Source organism: Dermacentor albipictus, chromosome 9 (genome assembly GCF_038994185.2).
Source record: "Dermacentor albipictus isolate Rhodes 1998 colony chromosome 9, USDA_Dalb.pri_finalv2, whole genome shotgun sequence".
NCBI classification, from domain to species: domain Eukaryota; kingdom Metazoa; phylum Arthropoda; class Arachnida; order Ixodida; family Ixodidae; genus Dermacentor; species Dermacentor albipictus.
In genome coordinates, this window is record NC_091829.1 from 30,850,698 (window position 1) to 30,870,176 (window position 19,479).

Below are 19,479 nucleotides of genomic sequence, written 5' to 3' on the forward strand. Positions count from 1 at the left end.
ACTGTGAAACAGTGTACACCGTTCCCAGTGACACTGTTAGAGCGTGGCATTATTAACTTGACAAATAAGACTTGTAAAGCTTAAATGTGTCATTGTTTCCAAGTGTCAGTTCATTACATTCAACAGGCATTTTAAATTACTCTTACAAACCTAAGCTAAAGCAAGCTGTGCTATGTCACAAACATTGCAAAGAGAACATTTGTCTGTCAAGGATTTCAAGAGTCTTCAGTCTGTCACTGCATGACATTGAACAGCATAAACACTGCTAACTGCCACCAATGCTGACATGTGCAGGCGAATGAATTTCTTTTTTTTTTTTTTTGCTACACAGAGCGCTGTATGCTAGTGATGTTTGTGAATTCCAGTGCACCTAGTTCAAATTTTCCTCTACAATCAACCTTCTCTCTGTTTTGCAAAATCACCCACGGTTGTCTCCACTCATTTTTGCATAACCTCAACGGGCCCCCTAGATGCAACGAGAAAACTCACCAGGGCTGGGACTCGTGTGGAAGTCCGAGTCGTCAATGTCGTGGAAAACCTGGCCTCCCTGAAGAGGTGCCGCTGGGTACGACAGGGCATACTGGCTTGACGAGCTTCGTGTAACACGATTCTTGTAGCAGTACACCAGGAAGGCAATCAGACAGAATGCTCCAATCATGCCACCCGCCACTGGTCCGAGCGGAGTGCTGCGGATGTACGGGAAATCTTCCTCGAGAGCACCTGCAAAGAAAGGGTGATAATCTGTGTAAACTGGCCAGTGGACAGCTTGCAGCAATAACAACTAGCTGTTTGCACATTTCCGATAACCTCTCCCAACATAAACTTAGATTTGCTTGATTGACTAATTGGTTTTAAAGTCTTTAACAAAATCTGAGGGTAAGAGAGGTGTACTGGAAGGCTCCGGATTAATTCTGACCTTTGGGATTTCCTTAACCTGCCCCTACATTTAAACACATGAGTGTTTTTGCACTTCGCCCCCCATCGAAATATGGCTGCTGCAGCTAGGAGCAAATTTAGGGTTTTTTGAGTGCAGTTAGGATCACAGTTCTCAACACTTGCTAACACAACTTTGCTCAAGGCTGCATTTCCTGACTGCGTTTACGCCAGGTGCCTCAGACAGTTGCCGATTGAGGTATCTAAACCTGCACAAGTCCTGCACAAAGCAGGGCCAATGTTGGCCCAATGTGTGACCAACATGCCCAAGTTCAAACCAACATGTTCTATGTTATTTCTAATCACCTTCACTGTAACCAGACTGCATCAAAGGTAGGTAGATATACTATTTCAATCTCAAGTAACACAGTTTGTGCAAGTCCATGCAGGTCTCCATAGTGGACCATATTGGCTACACAACGGCTTACATCGCCCATTCAAAACCACAACTATGTGGCATGCTACGCAGGTGGATTCGATAAATGAAGCCTTGAACAGACTGGCGCTCGTTAATGTTGAGAACAGTGATCCTAGCCCACAGTGCACAAGGAGCTGAACTTTTGTGTAATCTAGCTAGCACTCACAACTTCATTTCAAGCCACAAGAACGTGAACCAAGAGGTCATGTGGTCCCAACCCTCACCAATTATCTCATCCGCATAAGGCGTCCTGGCGCCCAGAACACCACCAAAGCACTTGGGTTGCTCGTGGCAGAAGGGCGTCTTCAGCGCTGTCTCTCCATCCATGTCGACAGAGCACCACTCACAGCCCAGCACGCCCGAACAGTCCCTGCAAAATGGCAGACAGGGCGAACGAGAAGAATAAGGGAGATCTGAGGGACTACAATTTTTTTTTTTTAGTTACAACCATACCAAATGATATGAAGGCATTTTTTTGGTACACTACCATCATGAACTGAAGTGGCTAGAAATGTATCAGAATTTACTTCTGTGTGCCGCCATTCAAGGGTGCAAACCGACAGTGCTGCATACCAGCTGGACAAACATCTTGTTGTCCCAAGAACTCGGCATCCAAGTCACACCAATGCAACTCGTGTTGATGGATGCAGAAATGCATCAAATCATGCAGTCTATTCGGACTCATTCACATCGTGGGCAATGCTCACAGCACCAGCTGGAACAGTATTAAACAGCTGCTCAAGAATTCTGCTTTTGGTGGCAGCTGTGTGGTGTTAACCTCAGAAGTGTTTCAGCAGTGCTTCTGGTAAGGCAAAAATATAAATATAAATAATACCGCAAGTAAGGTATGTAAATACTTTTAGTGTGAACTGCGAATGCAGCACTGACAGGCAGACAATATACAGCAGTACTGAAGTATTTACGAAAAGCAGGTAAAGAAACACTTGCTAGCTTTAAAAAGGCGCACAAGTGAGGACAGAACATCTTGCGGGCCACTGCGTGGCTGCAGTACAGCTCACGCCTGCAATGACTAGTCAGAAAGATGAGATAGGGAAGAAAGAACTATGTACATTTACACCAGAGAAAAACTATTGCCGTCTCTCCTGTGAACAAACTGTACCTTGCATACGCCATGAAGATGCAAACAAAAAGAAGTTGCTGATGCATAATCACAGTGGGGGGAAAAGAAAAAGCATGCAATTGGGAGTTTCATGCTCCAATAAAAAGGAGGCACATGGGGTATCTTTCAGTCATGCCAAGAAAATCGGGGCTCACTTTTCACTCATCCTCGAACTGCATTCGCTGTTGAAGCACTGCAGCAGCAAGTCGAAGTGGTAGCTCTCCAGCTTGGGCAGCTGCGGGGGCCTTGCAAAGCGTGGGCAGTTGCTACTCCTGAAATGCGACAGCGTGCAGCAGCAAATCACAAAGTGCACAGAGAGAAAACTGGAAGAATAACATAATGCCATACTAAAATATTGTGCACACAGTCTAAGCCCATATGTTTTCTGTGCCTTTTATGGAATTTCTAAATATTTTCCATTATTTCCTTAAGAATAATAAGAAGAAGACAGAATTATTGAACTTCATATGGAAACGTTTTAGTAGGGCTGGCCTGAAAAATGATATGAATAATGAGAGACCGTCACTGCCTCTATTCATGAAACTCTTCACAGAATCGAACTTGGGTATATATACAGTCGCCGACCGTTTATTCGGACCTCACGGGGACTGCCAAAATGTCCGAATAAACAGGTGTCCGAAAAAGCAGATTAAGAAAAAAAAAAATCCTTTATTTCCACGCACTTATTCGGGGTCGGCAGTAGGCTTGAAAGAAATCGTGAATGCGCCGTTGCACGCTGTTCCGTTTACGAGCAATCAGATAAGCCTGAATCTCAGAGAGGGTCGTACGGTCACTATTAGCGGCTGAAAGCACAGTCACTGCTTGTACACACTCCGCATGCGACGGCAGCGTAGCACATGGTGCGTCATCTCCGGCGGTGCAGCAGAAACCTGACGAATGATCTTGCCGTCGTCGAGTTCTGCGCATGTCAATACAGCAGTGTCAGCACCTATGAAACTGTCAAATGAGACAGTGTCCGGAATCGCAATGCAACCACTGCGCAGGTCTCGGCAGAACATTTTCCGCGTCAGTAGGGAGCACATCGAAAGGCGACAAGTCTTAGGCCTCCCGGCAACCGCTTGCCGGCATTCCCCAGCGCAGTCTGCGCGGGCACTGTCAGCGCCATTAGACCTTTGACGCGATGTTTACGTATGCCGCGTTGGCTCACCGAAACCTCGACACAGCACACAAAGCAAACACCACCGCGCCGACACAAGTCACACAAACGAAAAACGCGGCCTGCTCGCAGCGTCAACGAAGAAACAAATCAGCTGCTGGATTGTCTTGACATGGCTTACTAAGCTGAAACTGGAACTGCTGCAGAGCCACTCTTATCTAACCAGGCAGAAACGATGATGATGAGCGGGGATTTCCAGTAGCGCCACTTCGTGGGGCAGCAAGGAAGCTCCGTTCAAAACAAAAATGGCGTTCAGCAAGTCGAACCATGCACCGGTCAGAGTCGGTGCATGGCGCTCTCGACCGAGTTGGCTCAAGGAGTGTCCGAAAAATCGGACGAGAGGTTGCGAGGTGTCCGAACTTTCGGCAGTTGTTATACATTATGGTCTATGGGGAGAACGGCGGTGCCGCGAGGCTGACCGAATAATCGGGCATGTCCGAATTTTCGGAGTCCGGAAAATCGGTCGGCGACTGTATCGGCTGCAGTGAAATTTTATTCCTCCTCTGATCAAGTGCCCCAAAGATGTTTTGCTGTCGAAGGTACTACAGCTGTGCAAGCGCAAATTTGTATATTCATATTGTTACGTTGCGGAAATCACATGGAAAGATTTGTTTACAATATTTACAAGAAAGGCAACGATAAACATGATGGCTGCCTACACCGATTTTACCTTGACACATCAAATCTTCCTTGTGACTTTTGTGCCACTCTTCGTTGTGCTGTAACGTAACCCCTGGCAATGAAGGCGCCGTCTTGGCTATAAAAGTGAACTCGTGGCAATGTAAGGCTTCAGCCAAGACACATTACAACATCAGTGGGGACATGCAAATTCAGCGGAGCGACCTCTAGTTGACGTCACCAAGCTGACGCAATAGTGTGTAGGGCCCTTTATAGTGTGGTAGCAGCTCTTCAGACAAGAAGATGCAGCGACATGGTGTCCATAGGAAGACTAAGGAGCTAGCGGGAAATCGTCTAAGTGAAATCTGGTTTCGGCACTGCTCTTGGTTGCGCATAATAATATATTGCCTTTAGTCAAGGGTAAAACGAATGCCGACCAAAAACATTAAAAGAAACCAAGACGTTTGAACAAGGCCCTCATATGGGAGTCAAACGTCTTGGTTTCTTTTCTTTTAATGTCTTTGGTCGGCGTCCGTTTTACCTTTGACTATGAGCAATCCTGACCAGACGAGTTTTCGCCGAACTCTTGATTTCAACATATTGCCCTGTCCATTTACTTCATAACACCTTGTGAGTTGTGAAAGTATTCTGGTAAATAAGCAAACAAACAAAGCAGGCAAAGACAGAAGCAACGTCTTGCAAGTGTGTGGGACCAGCGTGCAGGGACGTACCTGTCTTCATTGTGTGCCAGGTCGCCAGTGCAGAGGTTCATCTGCAGGGGACACTCACATGGGCACTCGCAATCACGCTGCTCCATGCGATGGCAGTTGAGGCAGAGCCTGTCAACCTGATTAGCAGAAGAAAGCATGCAGCACACTGCAGTCACGGCTTCCACAATGCCATACAACAAACCATTCCTACATACAGTAAACTCACATTAACAAGACCCTTGCAGGACTGCAAGATTTGGTTGAATTATCCGCAAGGTCGAAATTAAAAAAACCTTAGTGGTAAAATGAACTGGTTCAAATCATTTTTTTATTGCTTGAAGTATTCTGCAATGCCTTTTTGCTTTTTCCTCTTGAAGCTCGAATCAATCAGCATGCAGTAAAGAGCGCTGAGATCTTTAAACGCTTTCTGGACTGTCACATTGCTGACAGTGTCATTGTCGGTGCCCACAAACTTCAACACTCGTTGGTGCATTGATGCACCATCTCATCAGTTTCTTGTTTACAAGGTTTTTGTAACCATTGCACGCATGAGGGTGTGCCGGTAAAGGTCAGTGGGGTTTAATTAACATAAGCGGCATGATTTTGACTTCGAACTAAATGAGTATTCCTTTCACAGTAATGTATGGCGTTTTGCCATGACTTTCCAGTGCATTCGAATTAGGTGGGGGAAAAAAAAAAGAATGAACCGAGGTTGAATTAACTACGCAGTTCAGAGGAGACAAAGGTGCTACCATACATCTCGGCATCTGCAGTGCTAAACTGCAATGCGGACACAGAACACAGACACGCTATGATGAAAAATGTTTCCTTATGGCACACGTCACACCAGCTAAACTAAAACACTAAAAACACAGCAGGCCTACTGATCTGAATTGACTGTTACTATAGAGTTATCGGGCATTCAAATTACCATGAGCCTGCTGTACTTGTGCACCAGCTGCAATTCATTAGCATTGAAATACAGCCACAAATCCACGAATCAAGCAACGAACGCTTCGACGTTCGAAAGGCGTTGATACTAACCATGCTGCACGGGCAGAAAGCCCTGACAGTGTCACACGTGTGGTTGACGATGCCCAGGAAGGCATTGGTTCCAGGGATGGCAGTGATCTGAAAAAGGTGAAAGCAGAATGGCAGCGTGACCATTAAACATACTTTTAAACAGTGAGCGGACGAAATAGAGTGGGGGAGGGGGGGGGGGAGGAGTGCCAATCTCTAGTACTTCAGTCATGTTTCCATATTTGTGGATGCAAATTCTTTTAGTGAATTCCGTTCAGTAGTTGTAAGGGGAGAAAAAGAAACAAGTAAGTAAATTGAACTGTAGGTCAATTGATCTACGGCTCAGTTGATCCTTCTATTTACCTAATGTTACGCCAGTTCACTACAGACTGCACAGTATACTATAACACACGACGACTTTGCTGTGGTCACTTCCATGGTTTGATGGGACATTCAAAATGCCAGGTTAGATCAGCAACGGTGAGGTAGTTTAGCTTGCCTGCTTCATTGTTCTGCAGCCAATCAAATTATACATGTGATTTAGGCCGGTAATTCAAATATTTTTATGAAAAAAGAAAAAGTGTGACTTTACTGACTGTATAAAAGGCCGAAAATTAATTACTCCGCAATTACAAGCACTCACTAGAAAGGAGAAATAATATAGCTACTATTTTTGCTTTCTTCTGAGACAGTGTCGAGCAGTTTGGAATAAATTACGTGATTTTGATACAGCTATTGACAGCATATTTCAAATTGTGACTGAAAGGGCTATGGGGCCTCATGGTAGTGTTGCCACAGCACCAAGTCATCGGCTTGTTCAGAAGCAAAAAACTGCACTTGTAGCAGATGGTGAACTCAAGTGGATTTCACATACGGTATCTCATGGCATAATTTATGGAAATGAAAAAGACTACTTAGCAAATACTAGTCAATTTCAACTAATGTCAGTAGAATAATAGCTCCGATTCGCAATGCCTAGACACCGCTGTTTTTGGGCATGAGCTATTGCAACAAGCCACTTAAGACTTAAGTTTTGGCCGTGCCGAGCCTCACCTGATATTTGGCACAGTGCTCCCCATGCACCGAGTTGGTGAGGATGCCCTCAAGACTGGTGTTGAGCTGAAAACAAGGCAAGCCAGGATAAGTTTTAGTTTACTTCCGTGAATTTGATAAAGTTTGAAAAAGATGCATGGTTGATGAAAAGTACAATGCAATTAAAAGTGGGCTGTAACAAATTTCTTTCCACACAATCATCGCTGAAACATTCCACACTGTGAAACACTAGTTGAAACTCACAAACTGGATAAACTGACTGGTGACTCCATAGCCTTGGTTCTGTTTTTATCGTGACATGAAATAAACAAAACGTGGCTGAATAAATGAAAACAGCTCACCTTGTAGAAGCGCTGCACCGTCCAGTCCCCATAGTTGTTGCACTCTTTCTTCTTCACGAAGCCTTTGTGATTGGTGATGTCACTGACAACGAGGGGCTCCTGAAAAGTGGTACAGTGGAATGAAAACGGTTTAGCATGAAACAACTTGAAGTGGGGAGAGGTAAAACATGCCCATGCAAGCACAGAAAGCAAGGACAGGGTAACTCACCTTGCGTGTGATGTGCTGCTGCTCCAAGCCCGTAGCTCTGAGGGTAGGCTCCATGAGGCTTGGGTGAGCGATCAGGTACCCACGGTCATCCAGGATGAAGCATCTAGAAACGCAAGATGCAGATAAATCATGCCATTTCACAGTTCAGGGGCAACAAATGTGCTACCATAGACCTTGGCATCTGCGGCGCCAAACTGCAATGTGCAGTTTGCAACTGCAAACTGCAATGTGGATACAGAACACAGACACGCTGCGATGAGAAATGTCTCCTTATGGCACACGTAACACCAGCAACAAGAGACAGTGCAGTGCGATGTACAGATGGGTTAAAAAGAAATTACAGGATGTGGAATCTGCGAAAAAAGCTAAGTTTTCACGGTGCCTGGACTAACGGAATTGCATTCCGAGGAGCAGTCCGAAACAATATACGCGAACAATGTGGTGCTTCTATCTACAACAGACCACATGCACAAAGTATTCAGCAATTCAGCTTTTTCACAAGTCCCACATCTTGTTAACTTCTGAAGCTGATTGCACATTTGATTAGACTTTGTAATCCAAACACGGAAACTCTGATAACAGAGACGTGTTAATGGCACGTGTGTTTCACCAGCTCATGCAATCAGCAGGATGCTTTTCACAAGACATCGTGTTGCCAGGTATGACTGAACAATGCTCATACAAATACAGCACTTATGCTGCAGCTAGTAAGAAAAATGTACAGTGGGCACCTACATGACCCCTGTCCAGACATCCCATGCTCTTTTAAGTATGACATGACAGGCACGGAGGGAAGACGAATTACAAGCTATCACGAAGCAGTGCCACTGTTTTAACACTTTAAACAGGCAAATGTCCTTCCTTGCTTGCAAAATACTGGCAAGGTTAAATGTATAAGAGCAACATGTGGGCCATTAGACGATGCCATCACGAAGGGTTAAGAATCAATTTTAGACTCCCTGATGCTTTTCTCAAGTGAGGCCAATGTCCTTCTTGAAGCTTTTACAATTTAAACTGGTTGCAACGTTAAAGGACAGAGGAGAAACGGAATTGACACTCACGCTATTTTGTCCTGTTCGCAGATGTCCATGTTGACCGTCAGCAACTTGTAGAAGTAGCCCAGCGTCAGGTCCATTCCAATGACGGCAACAACCACATCTGACGGGCTGTGCAGTGCATCCGGCCTGCATAGCAAATGTGGTTTCAGTGAGCTCGATAGTTGTGCCAGTCACGTGTACAGTCGTTATCAGACTTAATCTAAACAGTGAGTACAAATCCACCGAGGATTAACGCAGGCTGCAATAAGCAAACACTGAATGCTTTGGAAGCACCCTCGCAGGAAAAGCAAAGAAGGTGCTTAAAGTGAGTGTTATGGTTAAGTATGACGGAGGCGGTACAGTACACACACACGCACACTAGTGCATGCACGTGCACACATCACAAACGTGAAGAACATGCATTTGCATATATAACTGCCACTCAAGCACTACACTAACATCGTTGCAGAGACTGTAGATGCCACATCTGTGCTGTAGTTATATAAGCATTTAATTCGCTAAGCTTCCATGGCTATGAAAGTTTGCTTTTAAAACACACAAACCCATACATCTATACACACACTTGAATGTTCTTGTGGCTAAACATCAGGGAAAGAAAGAAAGGAAAAGAAAGAAATCCTAAAATGTAGCAATGTGCAACTCACTTTGCCTGGTAGATGGTGTGGCTCAGGGTGACTATGTACCCAGCGCCTCCCATGTCCAGGTAGGGGGCCGTGAGCACAACCTTGCCGGGGTGCTCAAGCGCGCGAGTGTACCATTCCCGCTCGGTCGGGTCGTAGCTGCGCTCTAGCACCGTGCCGGGGTAGGCCACCATCGCGCCACACGCTGTTGCTGCGTACCTGCGAGGAAAATGAACAAACGAACCAAGGCATGTTTAGATCAAATCTTGCAAATTATTTACTGCTGGGGATTGTCACTACTGGAAGCGTTCCTTTCGCTTGATTCTGCATATCAGAGACGGTCTCCTTACAAATGTGGTATTGGTTCTTTTTGTGTGCATGGCAAAAGCCAGGTGGAACAGGACAAGCCAACAACATCCTCATTACCGGCTACAGCAAATGACCTCCCATCTACTTCCTCAATCATAAACATAAGTATAAACACTACCATCGAATATTAACAGCAGTCCCTGAATGTTGTAAGCCTTACAGTATACAAAGTAAGGTCAGGGCAGGCATATACGAACAGCCCTGCTGATGACAAACGATGAGTGGACATTGAGCAAGGTCGCATCATTCAGCCACGAAGTCCAATATAAATGCAAAAAGCCTCACAGCTCCATGTACATGTAGTTCTGCCACTATATATGAGTAGAACACACAGCCAAATTTTGCAGAACAGAATTCAAAAAGCAAAATTTTGTTGCATCTTCACCCTTGAATCTGGAGGTAGGCATCACAGTGTTATGATGGTTGCATGGGGAAGTATACATGGACCTCTTCACTTCTGAAGATAGGATGCCAGCAACAGAATTTAGTTTTCTCGTGAACCCCGCACTCTGAATACTGCAAGGTTGCTAGCGCGTATGAACAATAGGTGGCCATCGTTTTATGGTACCAAACAAGAGAATGTATTGGTTATTTACTGTGTTCAAAAAGTGTTGCAAGACTGCTTTTGAGTTCAAGAAAGCTCAACAAGCTTGGCATCCAGAAGATGCAGAAACTGCTTTTCTTCAAAAACATATTTAGGTGCCGCATATGTACCATAGTGCAGCTTTGAAAATGTGCGTTCCCAATTGATGAAAAGTCGAACACAAATATTAAAAAAGCTTGAAACTCACCTTCGCACCACATGCTTGGTGAACTCGCTGCTCTCAAAGGTTCTCTTCCACTCGGAAGTGATGCGAGCAATCGCCAACACTTCGTCTCGCACATCCGGCTGCACCAGAAGAAAACCGAATTAAGCATCATGCAACAGTGCTCACATCGTAGCATGTGGAAGGAACACAGAATAACTTCAGGCCAGCAATCAGGCATAAGATGATTCCAGCATGACACCCGCAGCAGCACTGCGGCTATTCGGCATAAGGACGGAATTGCTCATCATATGCATAGCCTTTGAACCTCTTGCAACACAGAAAACGAAATACATACATTTATGGAAATTGAAAAAGCTGTTGACTTCCACTAAGCTCCCTGTTTAACTTCTACTCTGCTGTGCACAGTGCTTCGGAAGTGGAGTTGTAGTGAATGTTACAGTAGTTCACTGACTTCATTTAGTATCATTTAACACTTGACACTACCGTGAAATGAGGTTATGTTGTACATAACTTCATGCCCTGCAACAGTAGCTCCCAGTAGCTTAACGGATTGAATGCAATGCAACCATTCCTAAATACAGACACAAACTGAGGCCTCCTCTAGCACCTCAATCGGGGTTTAAGGATAAAAGAAACATTAAGAAGGCCCTGGTTTATGTATTAGCTAGTCACTGTGATGTAGTCCACAACGACTTCATTGGTAACCATGAACAAATTTCTGCTAATGCATTCTGATAAGGTTTTCATAGTCATGAGGCAAATTTCTTGCCAATGCACGTGATCCTAAGCACACATCAATGGACAGGAACACCTGTCTGTCACAACCATGCGACAAGCGATGCCTTACCTTGAGTCCTGGGTTTGCGATCAGCATGGTGGTGTCTATGAGGTAGGCCATGTAACCCTGCACTCGGGACTTTGTCTCTTCCTGGGACAGGTACTCGAAGGGCGACAGGAAGCAGGCCGCGGACAGGAACAGTGTACTGCCAGCTGCAGATGGACAGATTGCAAGTTAAATCAGCACACATTCTATAGCACTTGGAACAGTGCACAAACATCACCTTACACAATCTGCAATCCCTGATTGAATGCAGTTCTGCAGAAATCCAGAATGTGGAGGTTGACTTACGAGAGAAAAAGTGGCCGTCTATCTTGAGTTTAACATGATATTTCTGCTATGATAACCCATGTGGGTTCCATGAAATGAAAATTTTACAGCTAAAGAAACATTTGTCATGGGGTTCTGAACTGAGATAGTTGACACATGTTTATACGTGAGTGCTTGTGGACAGGGTAAAAAGAACAGGACAATTATCAGACAACACAAGCGCAGCCTCTGTGCTCGTGTTGACTCTCGTGTTCTCTCGTCCTGCTATTTCTGCGATGTCCTAAAATATTCATTGAATATTTGTCGTACTCCAGGAGGTGAACCCAGGACTACTGCTTGAATGGAGAAGTGCTATTAACTGTCTAACATCAGCAACGACTGTTGCCATCAGCGAATGTTGTTGTCATATTGCAGTTCTTGTGGTCCTGGTGGGAAACTGCAATCTCAACACCAATGCATGCAACTCTTAGAACATCAAAATAATAATAATAATAATAATAATAATAATAATAATAATAATAATAATAATAATAATAATAATAAAAAGAGCCACCAATCTCTGCCTGTATACATTCAAAGAGGAGCCAATAATCTGCATTTTCTCTGGTATCCTGATGTGAAACAAAGGGTTAATGATGGAGATTAAAGCCAGAAAAGCTAGGTTTGTAGTGAGGAAAAGTCGCAAAGGAAGGGAGAAGACTGAAAAACAAAGGAAAAATCAAACAGAGCACTTACCTAGCGTAGAGAGCTGCTTCATGTGTCGACAAAGCTGAGGCGGAGACACGAGATCAAGTCTGTGATAGTAAAACTCGCCCAGCGCATCGCCCGCTGTGGTGCCCCTCAGCACTGGCTGCTGCCGGCTTGGCTTCAGGCTCACAATGGCAACAATGTAGGGTGTACCAGCCACCTGCACAACAGGCGAAAGAAGGTGCGGCACGTCAGAGCATGCGTGCGCCTGTTGCACATACCCAATGATGTCACGAGAGAATACATAAAACTTAACGAATCCACAAAACTAGGCGTTTGCTCTTTTCCAGAGAACTTGAGTCAATGCGCAACAATCCAATTCAAATAGAATATAAACCTGGGAGAGTTGGTGAACATTTGTGTGTGGCAGTGCTACTCATCTGAAACTGGCAATTTGAGATACTGTTCAATTCAATCAAATCTGAAGATGTCTGTTGCCTAGCAATGCTTCTGAAGCCACTTGGTTAAATCAAACTCCCCTAGCTTCCAGAATCAGAGAAATCAGGCTAAGAATGACTGATGACACAATGTTGATAACGCAGCAACAATCAATGCCAACACCTTACCACGGAAGCCTCGACTAAAGGGAGACAGTCCAACCAACATGGCCGTCTCTACAAACGAAGACTTCAAAAAGAACAAGAAAAAAAGAAAATGGTGCTGGAGAGACAGACTCACCCTAGTCCAGCGGTAGACAACTTCAGACAACTGTTCTTCAGCTGGCTCGGCTTCAACCAGGTTTGTCGCACGATCGGGGGACTCCACCACTGATGCAAGCGTAAGCTTGTTCTCACCGCTAGAACCACTGTAATAGTAAAAAAAATAGAAGCACTCCTCAGTTGTGTTGGTACTGTAGCTGACAGTGGTTTCACATGTGAAGTGCTGGACAGAAATGAGCAACACAACATTGGAAATTTCACATTTTAGGCCATCACGTAGAAGGAACTAAGCAGCAAGAAAAAAGGAATCATTTCTGCAGAGCATTCGTTTTATAAAAGTCAAACATCACAGCTTTTACAGAAGCATGCAGTTTGAAACTCTAGCCTTGTTTTATTTTTCATACAGATGCACACCACTCCCGTTACTAAAATCCTTCTCAGCGCCTAGCAGCACTAACATGTTTTTGGGCAGTGATATTTTTATCCCAAGTTAACAAAGAAATTAAACGAAGTTCCTAAATGCTTCTCTTCTATACTATACTAGTACACAAAAAAATTATTGTATTTCCATGCGAGTGCCTGCGTGCTATTTCCTTCGTTTCAGAAAGCACTCCTGTCGTAACCGGCCGACACCACGTGCGTGCTTCCAATCATGGTGCAGGGTCTGTGATTTCCAAGGCTAAAAAAAGCTTGCAAATGCGCAACAATCTAAGCACTGCAAGTTACCAGCAACTCACTTCAGAAGGTCCTGTCGAACGGCATGAAACCCAGGCCTGTTCTCCAGGTGGAGGATGTCCGTGTGCATCGGCTGTTCTGACACCGACGACGGCTTGGACAATGCTGGGTGCACAATGGCCACGCCTGAGGCAGGAGAAGAACCAGAGACGACACAAGGTGACCAAAGTGCAACCACATTAATTATACATGCACTGGCAAACAGATGGCACCCACTGATTTGCCAACTAACGGGTCTCTCTAAAAAAAAAAATAAAGTTTCCTCCCAAAGATGTCAGCTTTGGTGCACTTAGAATGACAGCAAGCTAAGCGAGTTGAAAAGGCCTCATGGATTTAAGCAAGAAGGCAGGCATAAAAAACGCAGACACAAGGCGAACGAAGAGGAATGTGTTTCCTTTTCGTTCCTCTTAAAAAGCCCACATTTTCTGTGCCTGTCTTTTCAAACCGCAAAATTTTGCCACACCACACTGCCTATCGTTGGCAGGCCAATTATATTTGCTAACAAAACAAGCAATCCTTAACTGACCATAATGCAAGTGTAAGTTACATTCTAAGATGAAAAAAAAAAAGAAAAAGAATAAAACTATGAGAAAACAGAACCAACTGAGAGCTAACCCTACGTTGCTAAACATATTTGTTCTGTGCACCACAATGTATGCAACCAAAAACAACGTAAGGACTAAACTAGCAGGAATACTTATGTGACCTTGACATAATGTAAAAGATAAGAAAGGACCATAGCAATACCATGAGCACTTTACTCATTAAAAGAAAAGAGAAAATATTACAGAGCACACGATGGTCCGCCATAAGCTACGCCTTATAACTTATTTGACTATGTCATCACGGTCCACTCCGAGACTGCCTCCCTCCCTGGCCTCTTGCAATGACCTTCAATCACCTCTTGTACATGCCTTACCCACAATTGCCATAAACAACACATTACATTATTTAAGTGTCCTGAAATTTAAAGAAGTCCCTTTGCTCACCTGTTTTTTCTACAAGGAAGCTATAGACATCCTGAGACTTTGAGAAGTAGACAATGTCTTCAGCCATGTCCGACACTGAGATATCCACGCCAGCGACGCCCAAGAGAACGCCGTGGTGAACCACTGCTTTGCTGATGCTTATCACCAGGTCTGAAAAGATAATCAGAGACAAGCAGGCAATAAGATAGAGGCAACTGCAGGGCAGCATTAATTTGCGCTAACTGGCTGTGAAGTGAAATGCAAGGACAGCAACGTGGGAAACTGGTTTGCATTGAGCTATAGGTACGGGAAATTTTACCACAACCAGAGATGCTTCAGCAAACAGGGATACTCAAGAACTGAACAAACCGTTCAGTAGGGAGTTGGTATAGTGACTGTTAATATTCGTGCTAGCGCAAATTGACTGCACAATTATGAAATGCCAGTGCATTATCAGGCGAAGAGACGGGCAAAATTGTAACAGTGATTGGCAACGGGAGTTGAAGATATATATACCCTTGATAATACTGTCATGCAACAGAATGTAACAGTTGCAAATGCTTGGACCTAACTTGGAAGCTAACAATGTTTTATACCAAGTTGAAACTTAAACAATGCCATGACACTTGTAAATGCAAGCATGCACACACAGAATGCTAGGGCGTTGAACATTACACCTGATCATGTTCATTGTGCCCACATGAAAACTGCACGTAAGGAAAAATCTATTTTATCCGGTGCATACTTATGGAAGGTGACGGGTCAAACAACTTGATTCTCTAGTAGCATTTCTATGAGGACCTTGACCTCGTCCCTTGCTAACTTGCACACTGTCTTGATTGCAATAAGCGCATGTTATGTTAACTTGGGCTGGCCAGCACCACAATTTAGCCCCCCCCCCCACACACACACACAAAACACAGGAACAACACAGGCGTTCTAACTTACCTTTGCTAATGTTATCGAACCAGGGCAAAGAGAAGTGAACTGACGTAGGATGCCGGTGAAAGCTCAAGGCAGAGTAGAACTGGCCCATTGTGAAGCTGAGGTTCTCAGTGGAGTTGATGGCCACCATGGCTCCCTAAGAACAGAACCATGCAAGAGTTTAACTGATGGCCTCATCTGGGAAGCAGCAGCTTAGCTCCTCCATGCGAACATTGCACAAACATAACCTTGAATATATTGAGATGGTATGCACAACATTGCTGCATGATAGATGCCATTTTGCGAAGCGGGCTTCCCAAAGCCATGTCGCACTAAGGAGCACCACATATAGAATATTTACAACAGCCACCACACGAGCAGTCTCAGGAGTTGGTGACTGGTATCATCATTAAACTTATATGAGGTTGCAAGTTTCTGCTGCTTTTTTTTTCTGACGTTAGCTATTTATATAAGTCATCAGCTCATGTCACAGACCATACAATTTGTATAGAAGTGGTAGAGGTTAATCAGCACAAGTAGACTGCAACGATTTAAGCAATGACAGAGTTTAACAGCCGTTGAAAGTAGTTGCATTTGTGTGTGTGGTTATTCCATAAACAAGAGCACTGAATTAGCTCCACGGCCAATTCTGAGGTACAAGCTGTGCAGATTTATTTACTTGTGTGGCTGTGAATACGGAAGAGTTGCAAGGCTACACAATACTTGACTAACCCATTTCGAGTTTAGATCATACCAGTGTTTAAAGCAATGATACGCTGGGCATTAAACGTGCGCGGATGAAATGGGAATGTCAAATACTTACAGGTTATGCTAGGCAGAGCTGTAGAAGTGTATCAAACACACGGAAAGTACAGCACAAGTCCCAAAAATTTGCAGTGTTGACTGTAGTAGCAAAATCTTATGCCTACAGCGAGACACTCACCCTTAGCTCTGGTGATGGCACGCCAGGCACGTTGTACTTGACAAAATTGAGTTCAGCAATGTCCTTGAGAAATGATGTCTCGTACATGATGGGCTTGCCATCTATGAGAAAGGCAAGAAAAGACAGAATCAGACCAGCTGATTAACAATTCCCCAAGTCATGTACATTTACGTGCACAGAACGCGGATTCTTTTTGTTTCTTAAAGCGGATTTTAAGTGCCATCTCGCAATGCGTCAGCATCCTACCAAGTAGCTGTAAAACACAAATCTTATTAAACAACTTTTTAACAAGATTTCTAGTGTTGCCTTTCTGTATAATATTCACCGACTAAATACAATTCTAACAGCACATGGTCATTTTTTGTCATTCACAATTTTAATCCATAATTATCATTGTCTCTTTTGGACTCCTGCAAACTAAAGCAAATTGCAGTGAAGGGTACAGAGGCTCTGTTCTCAGTTTTTCAGTTCATACACAGCCAACTATATTACGGCTTTAGCTTTGACATCACAGAGTTCAGGACAGGTTAGTTGAACATCTGCTACTCATGTGAAAGCACATTAAGCCACGCAAAAAGTTGCAGGCGACATGCACAGAAAATATTACACTCACCGTCAATGACTGCATAGGTGTTGATGACGACACGATGGCCGCTGCTTCTGTGTCCACTTGCAATCGTCTCCAACACGGGCCGAGCATCCGCAATCGACGACAGCAGGCCCCGGCTAACGTAGACGATCAGTGCCTCGGCTGCATAGTGAGCAGGAGTAAATCTTGAGTAAATGTGTCGCACGATGGGAATTTTCCAAAAGAGGCAAGAAATATAGTAAACCTATTCTAACTATCATGACTACTACAGCCAAACCTTGTAGCGTAGCATAGTGTAGCTAAGTAGGTTAGAGTAAGAAACATACAGCAACACCGTACTTGTTTGGGTACGTCTGAAGCAAGGGAAACCCACTGCTGTGCTTTCATAGAGTGCTGTTTTGAGAAACTGGCAGTTTACTACCAACAAAGTAACACAGAAATAAGATCACGTTTAGAGCAGTGGATAAAGATGCTTAGATGCTACTAAAGAGGGAAACAATGTCTGTTGGAGACTGCACCAACCAATGTGGCGATTCTATTGACCCATTAAAGTTTACTAGTATGCAAACACATATGTATAGTATAAGTCATGAGACTAATTGCTAGGAAATACAGTGAAACCTCGTTAAACCGTAGTTGGCCGGAGCTTGGAAAAAGTATGTACTAAACGATAGTACTGCTTAACCGAAATAGCGTGATATTACCCGCTTACCTGTCAAAAACAGAACTATGAGAGAGTATGATGAAAGGGCAAATAATATGCAGTATTTATTCACTTCGCGCGACAAAGGCATGTTATTTTTGTTTGATGTCGTGGCGGGCTAGCAGCGACAACGGCGGCCTCAAACTTACTCAAGCTACGAGTCAGCTTTTCCATCAGTCCTCTTTTCTCGGTAAACACCCGCATGAGGCTGATGTAACCTGCAGTATTTGGCACTGTCGGGCCTAAATCGCCTGTGCTGTCACTCTCCGTGTTGTCCCCGTCACTGTTATTAGGTGACACTTCGGCAATAACAGACACAACAATGGCGAAAAGTCGAACCTCGAAAAGTCAAACCTCACAGCCGATGTATTTTCGCGGTTGCAGCAGCATTGCCGACCAACTTCTCCTTCGCATTACAAATGCCACATACCATAGTCAACGATAGATTCCTCTCGCGTGAAGGCACCGACTTCTTCGTGCCTCGTTCGACCACATGAACGATGTCTAATTTTTCTTCTATGCTGAGTACCCGGTTTTCGTCCCAGCTTACATGACACCACAACACAGGCCACAACACTCCGACTCTGGCACAGTGCCGAAATGTTGTTGATATTGATGTGGCTTCACCCTTCCAAGCGGCCTCTGTGCTTGCGCTTGGAGGCCGTTCTGATCTCTGAGGCTCGTTCTGCCAGGCCGACGTACCGCCGCGATTTCGCGACGAAAAGTGGGAACACTATGTGTTAATTGATACATTGCAATACGCTGGGACGGTTTATGCGGATACAAAACGCATTATGTTCAATGGCCACTGAGCCAGGGATTTGACTTGACTACTTTTCAAATGAAACTACTGTTTCAGCGGGTACGGCTTAACGAGGTTTTACTGTAGCAAAAACGAGAAGGTATGCTAACCTTGCTTTGAAATGTTCTTGGAAGGCCGAAGGCTTTTCTGGATCATTTCGAATGCCTTGCTGAACCCGACTCGGTGGTTGGTAGAATCTGAAAGCAAGAAATCGCAAAAGGAACTTGAGTTTTCAACATAAGTCATTTCAAATAAGGAATATAGCAGCATTAAAGGAGATATAGGGAACTGTGACAAAACATGTGTTGGGAAAACTGCACCTTTAGCTGTTAAAAGCAATACCACATTGTTTCATGTACAATATGTGCACATATAAAATGCTGTTATGTCAATAATTCACAACTTTAATAATTACAGAATGTTCACCAATACAGAGGACAAAAAAAGGCAGTGATAGAAAAGGTCACTGGCAGCTGATAGCATACCAACTTCTGCAAAAGTTGGCTGGAGTTTCTTGGCGTACTCCTGCGTCTTTCCTAAGGAACTTGGAATAACTATGACAGCACATAGTAAGACAGGGCCTAAGGCAAGAACAAGACACCACATGGTACCTTCCTCATGGATAAGTCTGTCTTGCGTGCAGCCACACATTCGAAGCTTCAACAACAACTTCCCCAACAACCACCAATCTCGCCGACAGGTTAATAAAATTATTTTGACTACATTCCACGAATGCTTCCTACATCCATTACAGTTTATACATACAGCAAACAAGGGCAGCAAGAAAAAAAATTTGCAACAAGTGATGCGAAATTCAGCATAGTGATCAAGAACACATGAACCATGCAAGAGAGTTGGTTTCATATCTTTCAAGGAGGAGGCAGAA

General features: G+C 44.2%; 1 protein-coding gene across 1 annotated transcript in view; it reads right to left on the reverse strand.

The window, feature by feature from the left end:
- LOC135912733 (VWFA and cache domain-containing protein 1) overlaps nucleotides 1-19,479 on the reverse strand; it is a 69,844-nt gene that overhangs the window by 5,644 nt on the left and 44,721 nt on the right. Inside the window, exons 8-27 of the mRNA XM_065445256.2 lie at nucleotides 18,704-18,790; nucleotides 17,113-17,250; nucleotides 16,500-16,600; nucleotides 15,581-15,713; nucleotides 14,654-14,803; nucleotides 13,667-13,790; nucleotides 12,949-13,075; nucleotides 12,259-12,430; nucleotides 11,263-11,405; nucleotides 10,437-10,534; nucleotides 9,301-9,495; nucleotides 8,660-8,782; nucleotides 7,599-7,701; nucleotides 7,391-7,489; nucleotides 7,050-7,115; nucleotides 6,021-6,107; nucleotides 4,998-5,113; nucleotides 2,627-2,743; nucleotides 1,576-1,721; nucleotides 490-720 (exon numbers count right to left, since the gene is read on the reverse strand). Coding sequence (XP_065301328.1) covers nucleotides 490-720; nucleotides 1,576-1,721; nucleotides 2,627-2,743; nucleotides 4,998-5,113; nucleotides 6,021-6,107; nucleotides 7,050-7,115; nucleotides 7,391-7,489; nucleotides 7,599-7,701; nucleotides 8,660-8,782; nucleotides 9,301-9,495; nucleotides 10,437-10,534; nucleotides 11,263-11,405; nucleotides 12,259-12,430; nucleotides 12,949-13,075; nucleotides 13,667-13,790; nucleotides 14,654-14,803; nucleotides 15,581-15,713; nucleotides 16,500-16,600; nucleotides 17,113-17,250; nucleotides 18,704-18,790 — 2,556 coding nt within the window. The remainder of the gene's footprint in view (nucleotides 1-489; nucleotides 721-1,575; nucleotides 1,722-2,626; nucleotides 2,744-4,997; nucleotides 5,114-6,020; nucleotides 6,108-7,049; nucleotides 7,116-7,390; nucleotides 7,490-7,598; nucleotides 7,702-8,659; nucleotides 8,783-9,300; nucleotides 9,496-10,436; nucleotides 10,535-11,262; nucleotides 11,406-12,258; nucleotides 12,431-12,948; nucleotides 13,076-13,666; nucleotides 13,791-14,653; nucleotides 14,804-15,580; nucleotides 15,714-16,499; nucleotides 16,601-17,112; nucleotides 17,251-18,703; nucleotides 18,791-19,479) is intronic.